The sequence below is a fragment of the Syngnathus leptorhynchus genome, chromosome 9, assembly GCF_054491065.1.
Source record: "Syngnathus leptorhynchus isolate UIUO chromosome 9, UIUO_Slep, whole genome shotgun sequence".
Classification (NCBI taxonomy): domain Eukaryota; kingdom Metazoa; phylum Chordata; class Actinopteri; order Syngnathiformes; family Syngnathidae; genus Syngnathus; species Syngnathus leptorhynchus.
This window is the reverse complement of record NC_141203.1, coordinates 13224215-13238190: the sequence shown is the minus strand read 5'-3', so window position 1 is coordinate 13238190 and position 13976 is coordinate 13224215. Positions and strand designations below refer to the sequence as shown.

Genomic DNA, 13976 nt, shown 5'->3' with positions numbered 1-13976 from the left:
AGTCAAGCAAAATACTTTTCCCCGGTGTCCGGGAATAAGGTAAAGTCATTTGTGTGTGATTTCCTTTTATGGTGCGCCTCCAGGAGTCCTATAATCATTTCAGCCAGGGTGTACCTTGTCTCTTACCCAAACTGCGAGCTTGAGATGTTTTTTTGAAAAAATAAAAATGTTATTCTGGGGTGCCGGACGTGAGGCTGATGTTAACCGTGTGCTCGTAAAGCACTTTTATCATTTGGTGTGTTTTCCTGGAAAACGCCACACCTTCCTGCTGCTACCAAGTGCCAGCTTTCAAAATGGCAGTTGAGCCTCTCGTTGTCAAGGGCTGTAGCATTCAACTCAACTTAAATTCATACATGAATTTGATGCTTGTCAATCGAAATCGCCGGAAAATATGCAGGAATGTGCAGTTTGACTGCATTGGTAATTACGCTGCAGAGTGAATGAAAGTCTTTGGCTACAACAGAAAAAAAAAAGAGCCTCAGCGCCAAAAAAGCAACTTTTTTTTATAGTTTTATAATGACGGTTGGTAGCGAGGCACAGCAGTTGACCGTGCGAGTAGCCCGTGTGCCTCCGCCGAATTTTGGCGGTGTAACTTTTTATGAGGTGCAAATGAATTGATACGTACATATTTACAATGTTGGCCTCACAGTGACTTGCATGTTGTTGCTGCTGAATTTTCCTTTGCAGACTAAAAGAACATCAAGAATGTTTTTCTTGGATGGATTAACGTGCTTTCTTGGAGGTCACGTCTCAAAGGTGGAGAGCGAAGACTCCGCTGCATCGACGTCTGCTCTCTCCCCTCCGTGGGTGAAGTTACCTTCACTCTGGTATCTTAAAACATGCAGATCTTCATTCATGGAGTGCGCGCACACAGCAAAAAAAGACTCATATGGAAGCGCTTATAACACTGTTGAGTGCAAAGCATTACTCACGCCAACATTTGCAGCACAGCAATGCTCTGTTGTGGCGCCTGCCGGTTGCGAGGCAACCACTGCTGGATGAGCCGCTAACTTAGAGAATTTGATGAGTGCTGAGATCCCTCTGAATCCCCCCCAAAAGCCTAAATTGTCATCTACGAGGCTCGTGAACAGGAGCTTTATTTGATTTTCTTTTTGGTTTTATTAACCCCGTGCTTATGTGGAGGGTAAAACGGACCCCCTTGTAAAATTTTGCAAAGTAGAGGAATCTTCAGTTTTACTTTTCCTGTCCAGGCATCTTAACAGACCACAGGAAAAAGTCTCAAACCCAAACTTGGAATTGAACAGGAAGGCCAGACATTTTTTGGGGGGCAGAGCATTGCACAGTTTGGTAACCTTCCAATGAAAGATCTAGTCCCTGACACCAGTGTCACCAACTGATATTAAACTGAGGTGATCTTTGTAATTTACCCATGGTTCAGCCATTTCCTTTTAAATTGGGAGGGATTTTGATTATCATTTCACAAAACAATGTGTCTGTCCTTTGGGGGTCACGCCATGGAAAGTGAATTCCCCCAAAAACTACATACCAGTCGACACAAACTTTGGTAGCGGAGGGGCACCAAAAGAACTTTTTTGAGGTGGCTCAGCTGTGGCGAAGAAGAGACGCTTTGATGGCCAGACGCCTCTTTGGCTGCATAACAATGCAGCGCTTGTTGTCAATCCCCTCTGACTTATCGTTCCAGTTCCAAAATTAAAAAAATGAGACAAACGCTCGTTTTCTTCAGTGGTCTGGGAGGGGTTCTTCCATATATGTGGAAATTGTGAAGCGCATCGCCACATTAGTCATCAACTGAGGGTATACTTGGCTTTTTGACTCATCATTGCAAAATGACACCATCACTTAACTGTCTTTGCCTTCTGACGACGTTTGATGCAAAGTCATCGGAGGAGAACATGCACTGGCCTGCACGTTGGGGACAAAACTTTCCTCGCTCCAAAAGAAACTCTGAGTCATGCTATAATATATACTAAACTAACAAACATCATTTTCTGTGGTTCAGCTTAGCTTAAGCCAGTGGTCAAACCAATGTGTTACACGAACGACTCGAGCAAGTCGCAGTGGAGCGAGACTCCCAGACTGAGTCATCGAAGAAAAGTAACCTCGGTGAGACCCGATGGTCACGCCAACGAGATCCCGAGTGCCGTCGCCAAGTTCCAGAAGATTAGCCAGAACTACAACACCGGAGGACCCGGACTGACACAGCCAAAATTCTCTGCACTGATGCAACCTGAAGATTCTCATTCATCCAGGTGATGAAATAAATCAGCTGGAAGACATGGAGAACAGCCCGGTTTGCCATGGCTTCAACGCCCTGAAGATCTTATTCCGAGCCGCAGCACGGGCCCGGTTAACTCATTCACCGCCAAGCCGGTTAATATCTTTGATGTCTATAACCGTCAACGGCACTGAATGAGTTCAGATGGGTGGATGTTTCCGCCGCGGATCGGATCCCTGGATTCAGAAACAGATTGAGCCGAGTGGGGAAAATGTTTGTACACAAAAGGAAAATATGGCGTCATTTCTGCTTTGGGAGGCCAACAAACAACAATCTCCGTCCTATTTGTTCTGACAAATGGCTTATCGTCCGACTCTGTTGTATTTGGCTCGGCGAAGCAGCTGCTGCAGAAAATCTCATCTCGTCAAGTGTCTGCTCGTTTTACAGCAGACGGTAGTCTCGCTTTATTTTCTATCGGACACTAATGAGTCAATGACAGGCCCTTTGAGTTTGGCTTCTCGATGCGGGATGGTGGAAGGCCAAAATCAATGATTCATGGTCATTTCCTTTGAAAAGTGGAGAAACTGTGAAAGGTCGCTAATGTTGGTCGTGGCCGACTTCCTATTTGTAAAGGTCGAGCCAACTTGAGGCAACTGGGCTTTTCTTGTTTGTCCAAAACGTTTTACTACTTCAAGCCAGATGGCTCCCCTCCCCAACCCCAGTTCATTTTGGCCATGGCTTCTCGACGATTTAGCGCCATTGAGTACATTGGGATGACCCGCGTTCAACAATTTTTACCAGGAAATGTCAAGAGCGATTGTTTCTCTTTACATGCCACGTTTGTGTGTTTCTCTCCACGAAGAAGAGTAAGGGCCCGGGGGACGGGTCCAAGAGGAAGACCCTTAACTATTTCTCCAGCCCCGTTTGGGATAAAGTCCGTCTTGAACATCTGCTTGAACGCTCTTCCCGTTTTGCATCTGCTGGCGTCTACGGAAAGCCGAAGCGGACGGCGAGATTTTACGCTTTGCCGCCCTGTCGCTCATGTAAACTGCATCTTTTTATGGCTTGTTTATTCATTGTCCAAGTAAACAATAAGGAGCACATTTTGGAAAAAACACCGTGGCCGCATAGCTCAACGCACAAGTCACCCACCGTCTTCAGCATGATGTCATGTTTATGATTTTTGCATCACTCAACCTATTTGGATCCCCTTGATGGTTTGATTAGGAAAGCGGAATTATACAAAGAAAAATGGTGACGACCACAAGGAATGAAAACATGGGAATATGTTGCACATATGCGAGGGCGGGCAGCTGCTTCCCATCCCGAGGGATCCTTTGATTTGCTTCACTGATGGACAGCCACAGATTTTTCTGCCATTTCGCTTTTCTGATGCGTCAGGCGCTTTTATGCTGGCACGGAAAAAAAAATCTTTTCATGTGCAGAGCTCCATGCTCCCATCACATTGTCGTAATCATCCGTTCATCATGTCCGCACGGCAACTTTTGCGAAAAAGTCATAAAGCTTTTACAGGATCGAAGATTCTTCACAATTTACTGTGTCTGATCTCATCTCGTGGTTGAAATTGGGTAAGCGAACGCAACGAAAAATGAGCAAAAATTGGCCCAAGATGGCCGACGATGCGTCTTTTTGGACGTGGCGTCTGGAGACTGCCTTGGTAGACATGTCTACCAAATTTCATGTTGCGAAGTCGAACCGCTTTGGAGTTTCTTGGCGAACCGTGTCTGTTCTCAAAAAATGAAGACCAGATGGGCGGAACCTCTTAGATTGTGTAGACCGTCTTAGTTCTTGCTAGTTGGGCCATCTTGTCCTTGACTTGCAAATATTTTGACATTCATCAGCATATTTTGCCAGGGAATGATTTCAGCTTTCAGGTGCGTCCAATAAATTATTTTTGAAATAGCTTCTGGATGTTTGTGTTTATTTTTATCGGACCACTGCTTTCCAGAAGCGTTGAAAGCAGTTAAGGTCTTTCCAATCATTCACTTGCACTAGAGTGAAAAAAGAACTCACGTTTGAGGAGAAAAGCCGTCTCTCTTACATGAGCCGTTTAGTGATGCGCACATGTTTCCACAGCCTATTTGGGGTTTGGAAAGTCATTCTGGAATATTCCTCTCACTCCCTCCCCTCCCCTCTTACTCAGTCTCTTTCCCACAATGGGCATTTCATCAGCGTTGGAGGTAAAGTTACAAGCAACATGTCCAAAAGAACATGTTTGCATCCTGTTGACAAGATGTTTGAAAAACATACACTGTAGGAACTTGCATCTCATCAATTGAAATTGATGCAGGAACCGGTTTGAATGTGGAAACGGTGTCCACTCCAAGCTCCCGTTTGCGTCCGGAAGCTTCAAGAGTAAGCGCACTTGGCTCCGGCTGGCTCCTCGGGTCGGGTTCTGCCAAGCCCAAAAAGCTCCCTCGACGCGACGATCCAAGCGAACAATGGCCGCTATTGAGCGGCCTTACTGTACGCGTTTAATCGACAGCTGGAGTCGATTAACGTTCAGGCCGGCGGCCATGACGACGACGCATGGCGAGCATGGCGCGGGTGCGAATGGATGCGTCCGTTTTTCTTCCGGGAGACTTTAGCCCACCCCCCTCGAGCTTTACAGATGTGACTCAGCTCGTCTTTAGGATTTTCTCGGCCGTCATCTGGAATTCATCGGGCCTCGTCGATGGCCCTGATGGATGGCCTTCTAGCTATTAGTACCGATCTTTTGACATTTGTTTGACTTTGGGAAATTGCTGTCAAACTTTATTTTCTAATGGTTACTGTGGTAGCAAATGAATTTCAACTGCATAACCTTCATGGCTTGAAATTTCCATCGCTAGAGTTGGGATCTTCTGTCTGGTCACTGTTTTGCCTCATTTTCTTGCCATTGTCGGGCTGAGGTGTCTGCTGGAAGACAATGGGCTTGTTTCTTTTCAGCCATTGCATGCTTTTGGTCTCTTCGTTGTTCTGAACAATACAGGATTTTGCACCCAAACTTTGCTTTACAGTGGATTTTTGGGTTCTAGTGCGTGTGAGTGTTTGAGGTGGAAGTTTTTACGAGCAACATTTAAAGGACAGATGTTTTCGAGGGTGTGGAAGGAATGATGTTAATGAAAATTTTTAGCTTGCGGTCAGCCAAGAAAGACAGAAGATACCATTAGAAGTGCAAATGTGGTTGTTGTCTAGAATCAGGTCATTACAACTTGGGTCAGGCCAAAGCAAAGCTTGTGTTATTTATTGCATTTTGCAATTTTGTGTCATAATGGAGAAAAAAGAAAAAACATGATGTTTTGGTTTTAAAAGCCCATAATCAGCTGTGTGTATGTTTTGGCGGTATTACAAGTTGAGTGTGCCTGCATGTAGCAAACAACTTGAGCGATTGCTGGCCCACATGGCTTGGTACTACTTCACGACTGGGGAGCGAGCTTCCGGAGCTGCAGCATTGTGCTACTGTCTGCTATTTCCATTTGAAAATGTGTTTCAGGCAGTCCCCGAAATAATGAGAAAAGTACACATTGATTCGTTTTGATAAGACAAACTTAATCACAGCTAATAGTTGATTGGTTGTGAAGATATTGTGTCTGTTTCAGATTTGGCCAAATTCCCTCGTAGGAGTTTTCCAAGCACGAGTGATTGACCTGGAATGACCGCTTCCAACCGAAATGGCTGACTTTCTGTTCCATATTGACCTTGAGACTTGTTTTTGCGTCTACTTTTTCTTGTTATGATATATTCCAATAATCTTTGAATGGTTCCAAAGCCAAAGTAGGGAGGAGAAATGATGTTTGTTATTTTATTGGCCCCTGCTCTCCATATGTTGATTTTTCTTTAAATGAGGGTTTGGGTTTTTTTTGTGGGACGCCAAGTTACAAGGAAAGACTCAATTTGAGAACCGCTGAGCGAGAGCACATGGTTTGACATGTTCTGCAACTCCAAAGTTACATCATGTCATGATCCAAACAGCGTCCATATGTAAGAAGAACCTCCAAGTGTTCCTCATTGGATGCATGAAGGGAAACTTTGGACGCATCCAAAAGCTATAAAATGGAGGTTTTCCTATAAAACCGCTGGATATTATCCACGTTGCGTAACACACAACGACCCTTTGAATAGGGCGTCGAAACATCTCCGTTCTAGTCCAAAGGCTTACTTCACTCAATGTTTCATATACTGTGTGGAATTTCTGAGAGACAGACACTCTCGCTCACCAGTAGGCAGTCTCTGTGTATACATTTACAAAAGTGCATGTTTGGGTTCCCGTCCGGGCTTTTGTAAACATCCACAAAGGCCCGGTGGGGGAGGGGGGGCAGCGTGGTGGGCATTTGCGTGCATTCAAGTCGGTGGAGCGGAGGAGGAATGCAAGTGCAATTATGGCTTCATCACAACGCTTTTTTTTTTTTTTTAATTAGTGGCACCTCCTGCGCTTCGAAGGGGAAAGAGAGAGAGACAATCCGAGACGCCGTATCAGAACCGATGCTTACACTGGGATCTTAATCTGACGGCACAGGAAAACGGTCAAGGAGCCGCCCAGACCTTATTAAGTTAATTGGTCAGGACATAGCGGAAAACACAACAGCTTTTACCAAGTAACCAACAGCTTCACCCTAAAAGGTCTCGCCAACCCATGCGTGAAATTGAATCGGCCATTCTCTCCTCATTGATTATTTGACGAGTTGACCTTTGCCCTTTGTCATCTTCAGATGCGTTCTCAACGTCCGCTCGATTGCCGTCATCCTGTAGGTGGAGCTAGTGCACAAGACAGCAGCTAAAGGAATCCGACGTCCAAACGTTGACAGCTTGACGTGACCTCACTGACATTTGAGGCTCATGGCCACGTGGTTGTTGCTAGTAAAGCTCGTATGGAGTTGCTTGAAAGATGCTGTGGTGTGTTTTGCAGTGGGGGGAAGGAAAGGACCCTCAGTGGTCCAGGAAGATGGAAGAGCTTGTTGACAAAACAAATGAGGAAACAGGATTTCTGTCCCAGGAGGGGATCAAATTAGCCACTTTAAAAACAACAAGCAGTGAGTGGTGAAGAGCAAATTGGACCAACGACTTCCCATAGGAACAAGACACATTTAACACGTGTTTCATTGTGCTTGTCACGTTAAATCCCACGAATGGTGACCGGTCGACATTTGCCCGTCCGTGTGACATGTGACTTGAGATTTTGGCTCCATTTAAGATGGCCCCCTCCCTTTTGATGTGAATTGGCTTCAAATAGTGCTGTCAAATGGAAGCGGCTTGTCTCAGCCCCCCCTTTCCCCCTCCTCGCTAAGCAGACATGTGATTCGAATTGGCGTGGGCCGCCGCTGGCGTTTGCCCTCCAGTCGGCTCAGTGCTAGGCTCCTCGCTGGCTCTGCAGGGTAAGCAAGCCGCTTCCATCTTTGTTTTGCTTTTTACATCTCCTCATTGGTGTTTTTCATATATAATCATTTCTTTTTTTGCTGAAAATGTAGGCTACTGTTATTTGAAATGGGAACCATTTAAGGGGGTAAAAAAGTGGGAAAATAAGTTCAATAGACATCGTTTTCCTTTCAAATATGCATCTCTGGATGAGAATTAGTTTTCCTGCCAACTTTGGAAAATAAGCAGCCGCCTAAATACCTGTTGAGCTCGTCCACGTCAAAGTGGACGGACGTGTTGTTAGAAAAGGATGCATGGAAAAACGTGAGCAGGAACTTGAGCAATTTGGTTTGAAGCAGCAATATTTTCAACGGCTCCTGCCATCCCTTCCCAAGCTGCCGCTGAAGGATTATTGTAATCGTATTATTTTATTTTTTTTCAATGTATTTATTGATTTATTCGTTTCATTTTGATGTCTTTTATTATGATTTGTTTTGGTGTCATTTTACATCCGCCTCTTCTGACAGAGAACTGTTCAAAGTTAGCAGCCAGGCCTTTGATTGCCGAGAATGGTGGGCGGCGTGAGCGTCCAGGAGCTGGATCTTTCCAAGCTCACCGACGACGAGGCCAAACACGTGTGGCGAGTTGTTCGGCGAGATTTTGACCTGAGGAAGAAAGAGGAAGACAGACTAGGGTAAGAAAGTCCGGTATTTTGTTTACACTCCTCTCTAACCCCGCCTCTCCCATCCTGCCTTACTGTTCCAATACTTTTGGAGGCCAGGGTCCATGGATGTAAACATGTCAAACATTGTTTCATAATGGGATAAGTTGAGTGGGAGTCCGAAATGGGATTCACATGCTTGATCGTAAAAAGCCTTTTCCGCTCTCATCATGTTTCCTTCCACATGACGCTCGAGCAGCTCGACACTACAAATATGAAGCAAAAGTCGCAAAAATCTTTGGAAAGTTCGAAATCATGTCTTTGGCTTTGTGTAGCTTTTTTTCTTCAACTTCTGGTTTTGGTCCTCTCATAAAAATTGGTTGTGGACTACACGAGGATTAGATGTTCGAGACGGTTGTCAGATCGTAAATTGCATTTATTGATTTTTGTTATGATTTCTTGGCTGTTCACACACGATCAGGCGGTCGAGTCACTTTCTTCTTGCATCACGAGAGGCTGATTTTACACCAATTTCCTCCCATGATCATAATCAGACATGCCTGCCTGCACTTTTGGCTCAGTGAAATTCACAGTTTGAAATCGACGCTATATTTCTGGAGACAAGACAGGCAAAAAAATAGACACCGAGACCATCGCTTTGTCTGAGAACAATCTGTTGCTTAAGTCTTTACAGCTGTTTGAGTCCGAGTGAACGTTTGGCCCATGTCCTCACATTCCCCACTTGAGGTTTGCCGGTGAAGCAAAAAACAAAAAAGGAAAAGAAAATCCCCTCTGCTGCTTTTTTTAAATCAAATATGAAGGATTGACCATCTTCTCACGCCTGAAAATCTCAGGCCCAATTAGAGGCTCACTTATGATGCTGAGATGTGTCAGAACATGGAAACGGGTTCAAGAGAGCGCCCTCTTGTGGTTGTTAACGGCGCATCCAGTCATCCCACGAGCCCGCTTTCAATCGGCGCATGTTTGAACGAAATCTACTTGTTTCAAAAGAAGTTTGAGTCATAAAATAGAATTTGCCCCAAATGACCAAAATGACGCACGTCCTGTTCAATACCAACGTTTTGGGCGAGTGCAGTTATCCCACCCAAATTTTGGAAATTCACCCAACAAAAAAGGCGCCATCAAACTTTCTGGCTGGTATTTCTTTTGGACGTCATTTTAAGACAGTGAAGAAGAAGAAGAACCCTCTTGTTTTTCGTTCCACATCTCGTAAATGTTTCTTAGCCTGCCACTGTATTTTTGTGAACTGAATCAGGCAGGCACTTGACTTCCAAATGGGTGATCCTAAAAACACCCGAGAACGATCTGAGCTCACGAATGAATAATAAACCCAAACGGAATTGAAAGCTAATGCTAACGCTGATGCTAGCCATGTCCAGGAGAGGAAAATCTGCGTCTGGCAACAATCAACGAGTCTCGTTTTGTTTCGTGTATTTGTGCCTGACTTGATGTTTCAAATGAGAGCAGAATTACATGATTATTCATGGCCGGCTGCCAAATCTGCTACAGTTGAGCGGGACATTAACAAAGTAGTGTATTCCGTTTAACCTATTGGGCTATCTGGCCAATGAGCTAACGATCTGGCCCGGAAGGAAGGCAAAATGAAAAACAATCATCCTCCCATCCTTCCTGGGTGTTCTGCCAGATTCCAGCAAACAAGGCCACGTCTGATGTCTGGGACTAGTTGCCTGTTCTTCAACTTTTGGGCCAGCACATTGTGAACAATCAGCACACTTTAGCTTCAGCACTGAAGTCATTCATGAAAGAAATGCGGCCAAGTCACAGCAAGGACGTGTTTATTTGAGCAGGACTTGCGCTCGGGTTCTCCGGCCCCCCTTTTTTGGGAGAGTGCAAACAGCAAAGTTGCAAAAGCACTTTGGTTTGAAGCAAACGCGTTTCAGGCAATTTGTTCTTCGTCCCCAGAGAACTCAAGACCAAGATTGAGCGAGAAGACTTTAAAAGAGAGATGCTGGCCGAGTGGGCCGATTTGACGCAGTCTAACTGCATTCGCTGTTTGAAGGCCTTCAAGTTCCTGGTGAAGAACAAGCGGCAGTGTCTGGACTGCCGTTTGCACGTCTGCGGCTCTTGCAGCCGTAACAACAAAAAGGAGCACGGCTGGCTGTGTGATGCCTGTCACATGGCCAGGTAGGCCAACACATTTTGCCAAAGTGACACCTTCAAATCCCATGAAAACCAATGTTTTCTCCCAAAAGGGTCCTCAAGATCGGCACCTTGGAATGGTACCACAAGAACGTGCGCATGCGCTTTGCACGTTTCGGCAGCGCCAAGGTGATGCGATCGCTCTTCAAAAGACTCGGTGGGGAGAACTCTTGTGATGACGATGACGACGACGACCATGCGAGTGAGTGATTCCGCTCCGTTCCTTTGCGCAAGATGTTCTCCTGCTCTTTGTCGCATGGATTCAGGCTTCTGCCAAGCTTTTGGGTTGGGGCGCGGTTAGCGGCGAGGCTTCCAGAAAATGTTTCGACCAGTTTCGGATTAGCCCGATTTGTGTTCAACTGCTTCTCCAAGCAGCTCTAAATTGGTCCTGTAACATTTTGTGCTTTCTGGGCAACGCCTCCAGCCTTTGTGTCCCAGAGGCCACCCACGGAACAGACTTTTGTTGTCTGGGCTGTTTTGAGGTGAAACTGCTCCTTCCCATGATGAGCTTGTGAGGACACAAGATGGAAGAAGCCTGTTTCCACTTAGAAAACCACGAGGGACCACCTTGCAGTTTTGCTACTGAATATTTATTTGTGGTTGAAGGAGTCTTTTCACTGACTTTGTTGCCAAATGAGCTCCATAGAAAGTTGTATTGGATTGTAACATCAACTTCATCGGGACAAAAGCACATTTGTGAAAAAAGCCACAAATGGTGGTAGGCCTATGGTCCAATTCTCCAGGGATGTGCCTGCCAGAGATTTGTCCAAATTCAAATGCGAGATGAACAGCTAACACCTCCAGAAAGTCCATGTGATTTGCGTGAGCGTCTTCATTCTTGTGACATGCAGTCAGGCTTGGGCTTGGGCTTGGGTAACAAGTCACACATTTGCGCTCTGCCAAATCTCTGATGGGATTTAATCTTTTCCATCTTTTCCTGTCCCCCCCCCCATCCTGGCTCCTCGCAGCTGCAGCCGCAATCGGGTCTCCTTCTCTGAGCTTTTTTTTTCATCTGGAAATATCCCATGTTCTTGTCACTCGGGATCAATGGGCAGCGGGAGGAAAGTTGTTAGGTACAAATACTTGAGTTGAAGTAGCATTTATAAATGCAAGTGTTTATATAGGGACGATGACACAATGTCAAATGACGTAAAGACAGCTGCGACTCGGAGGAAGGAACGCAATCATGAGGCCAACCGTTTCGGAGAATCGGAATCATCCATTTTCTACGTATTGCCACAAAATTATTTTGGGAAAAAAAAAATAAGATGCGGGAAAGTTATCATGAGATGATCCCGCAGCAAAAGTAATTGTCATGATTTTTCATTTTTTATCTTGACCCCTAAGCAAGCGACGCTCAACTACGATGACCTCACAGTCAGTGTTGCCGCTCACTGATAAACTTTTGGCAACCTGGCCAATATATTCTCACGCCCGAGCGTGTAAATCAAGATAGGCCAGTGAATTATGCAGACGCAGCTGCATAATTCTTCTCGCGTATTCGTCCCGGTCTCGCTCGCTCACACGGTTTGGAAAGGATGGCGAGCGAGCGAGCGAGGGAGCGTTGGTGGGCGGGGCTTGGCTTAACCGACCTTGTGATCATCCAGTCACGTGTTTGCTTGCCAATGATACCATCTGCTCCCAAAAGAATGCTGGCTAATGTTTGTTTTGATGAAATTGATTTGGAAACGACGAGCTTACGAAAGAACTAATTACAAGGTGATGGCCCCAAATATGGTCGGCCGGCCAGCTACTTCTCCAAAGTAGACGTTCATGTGACTGCATGTGGGGATTAACTGCATCTTGCATGACTTCACACACATTGGCTGAGTTTTCTTTGGGCCCCAAAAGCTTGGCGGCTGTCAACCTTTACGAAAACACTGCACTGCACTGCACTGCACCTTCCATTTGTGTTCAGCACACTGTTAAGACTGTCAATTGCCCCCCCCAGAGCATCACCAATACGACACACAGAGCAACCCCGAAGTCCACAGTAAGTCCAATTTGAGATCATCTATTTCTTTGAATGTTTTCATCTTAACAGAGATGTGCAAGCATTTGATTTTTTTTTTTTGCTCGTTATTTGTGCTTGGCACGTTAAAGTCGATTGACTCACCGTTAAAGAAAATATTCTATTGTGAAAAATGTAAAGTTGCATTGATATCCTATTGTGTCCGGCAGCCCTGGGATTGGAAGACAGTTGTATGAATGCCACCGATTCACAGCGCTGCGTTAATCAGGTACACGAGCCCACACTGGAGAAAGTCATGCTGGAGTTCTTCCATCTGTTTTATTTTTGGACTGAATCAAATCAGTTTTCTCAGCAGATGAAAAAACCCCGAAGGCGTCTCACTGTGGACCCCATCGTTTTTGGCCTGGACTCGGGACCAGGCTCTCAGCAGGTGGGTGTGTGCTTGATGATGAAGAATTGGGGCACGAGGGAGTCAGTCCCACATGACTTCTGTTTTCCAACAGTTGCTGAAAGACCAAGGCACATTTCTGGACGTCTGTTCGGACCTTTGCTTGACTCCACAACAAGGTGAGGAGCAGAGAAAAAAAGTCGGTGTATGATTTGGATTCTTACGCTTCGATTCTTCTTCTTCTTCTTCTAGACGAGCCGGTGTTCTCGGACAACGGCGCCTTTCCGTCTCGCTGCACGTCCCAGCTCAGTTACTCTTCTTATGGCAGCGGGAGCGGCGGGGCACCCCAGCAGGGATGCGCCGGCTACTTCCTGGGACCTCGTGATGACGACGACGACTCAGAAGAAGACGATGATCTCACACGGTCGTACCCGATGTACCGAGCTCATTTGGGGCCCCGCGAGCACGTTTCCCAGGAAAGCCTCAACTACCCAAAGCAGCCACCCCAGGTTAGCGCAGACATGCTAACCGCTACCCGCCGTACCGTCCGTATCCTTTTCTCTTATTTGCGTTCCTCCTCGGGGATCTTGTTTGACAGGTCAGCGACCTGAACCGACGAATGTCAGCCATCGAGAGCCTTTTAAGGGATCTTCATCTGACCTCCGAGCAGGTAAATGGGATCTCTTGGAAAATAACAATCCTCTCTCTTAAATGTCTTTCGTCTGCCCGAAAGGAGGCCGAGCTTTGCCACGACGAGGCGCCTCAAGCCCGAGACGCCGCCTCTCCTCTCTGTGGATGGGAGGACACGAACCTGGACATGGAGGAGCATCAACTGAGACAAAAACTGATGGCGATGGCGGGCGACATCAGTGACCACAGCCTGAGTTCTGACGAGGAGGAGTCCAGCCGCTCGCTCTCCTCTCAAGAGACGTCGGCAGACAAAAAGTTCAGCAGAAGCGTGGTGGTCCCTACATGGAATGTGCTGACAAGCTCTCAGAAGGTGCGTTAAGAGTTTCTTCTTGCAGGTTGAATGAGGGGGGCCCCACTTGCATTTGGGGCAGATGTCATTTATCAACTTGGCGTTGTAAACGTTTGGCTGTAGGACATGTGTAGCATGTCTTGGCAGAAATAAGCTCAACATAAATCTGGAGAACAGAACACTAATGAAAGCCAGGATAGCAGTGGATGCTCTGACGCTACTTGTTTCTTGCCATTTGACACT

The 13976-nt window shown here is 46.1% G+C and overlaps 1 protein-coding gene across 6 annotated transcripts in view; it reads left to right on the top strand.

The window, feature by feature from the left end:
• mlphb (melanophilin b) overlaps nt 1-13976 on the top strand; it is a 58726-nt gene that overhangs the window by 43264 nt on the left and 1486 nt on the right. For 2 of the 6 annotated variants that reach the window (XM_085919814.1, XM_085919811.1), the window contains exons 3-12: nt 8080-8246; nt 10158-10379; nt 10448-10596; nt 12346-12387; nt 12576-12634; nt 12722-12796; nt 12870-12933; nt 13007-13263; nt 13353-13424; nt 13488-13754. In XM_085919814.1, coding sequence (XP_085775940.1) covers nt 8122-8246; nt 10158-10379; nt 10448-10596; nt 12346-12387; nt 12576-12634; nt 12722-12796; nt 12870-12933; nt 13007-13263; nt 13353-13424; nt 13488-13754 — 1332 coding nt within the window. In that variant the 5' untranslated portion in view covers nt 8080-8121. Of the gene's footprint in view, nt 1-7103; nt 7573-8079; nt 8247-10157; nt 10380-10447; nt 10597-12345; nt 12388-12575; nt 12635-12718; nt 12797-12869; nt 12934-13006; nt 13264-13352; nt 13425-13487; nt 13755-13976 lie in introns of those variants that run through there. The other 4 variants (XM_085919813.1, XM_085919808.1, XM_085919810.1 and 1 more) reach the window with 3 other exon arrangements.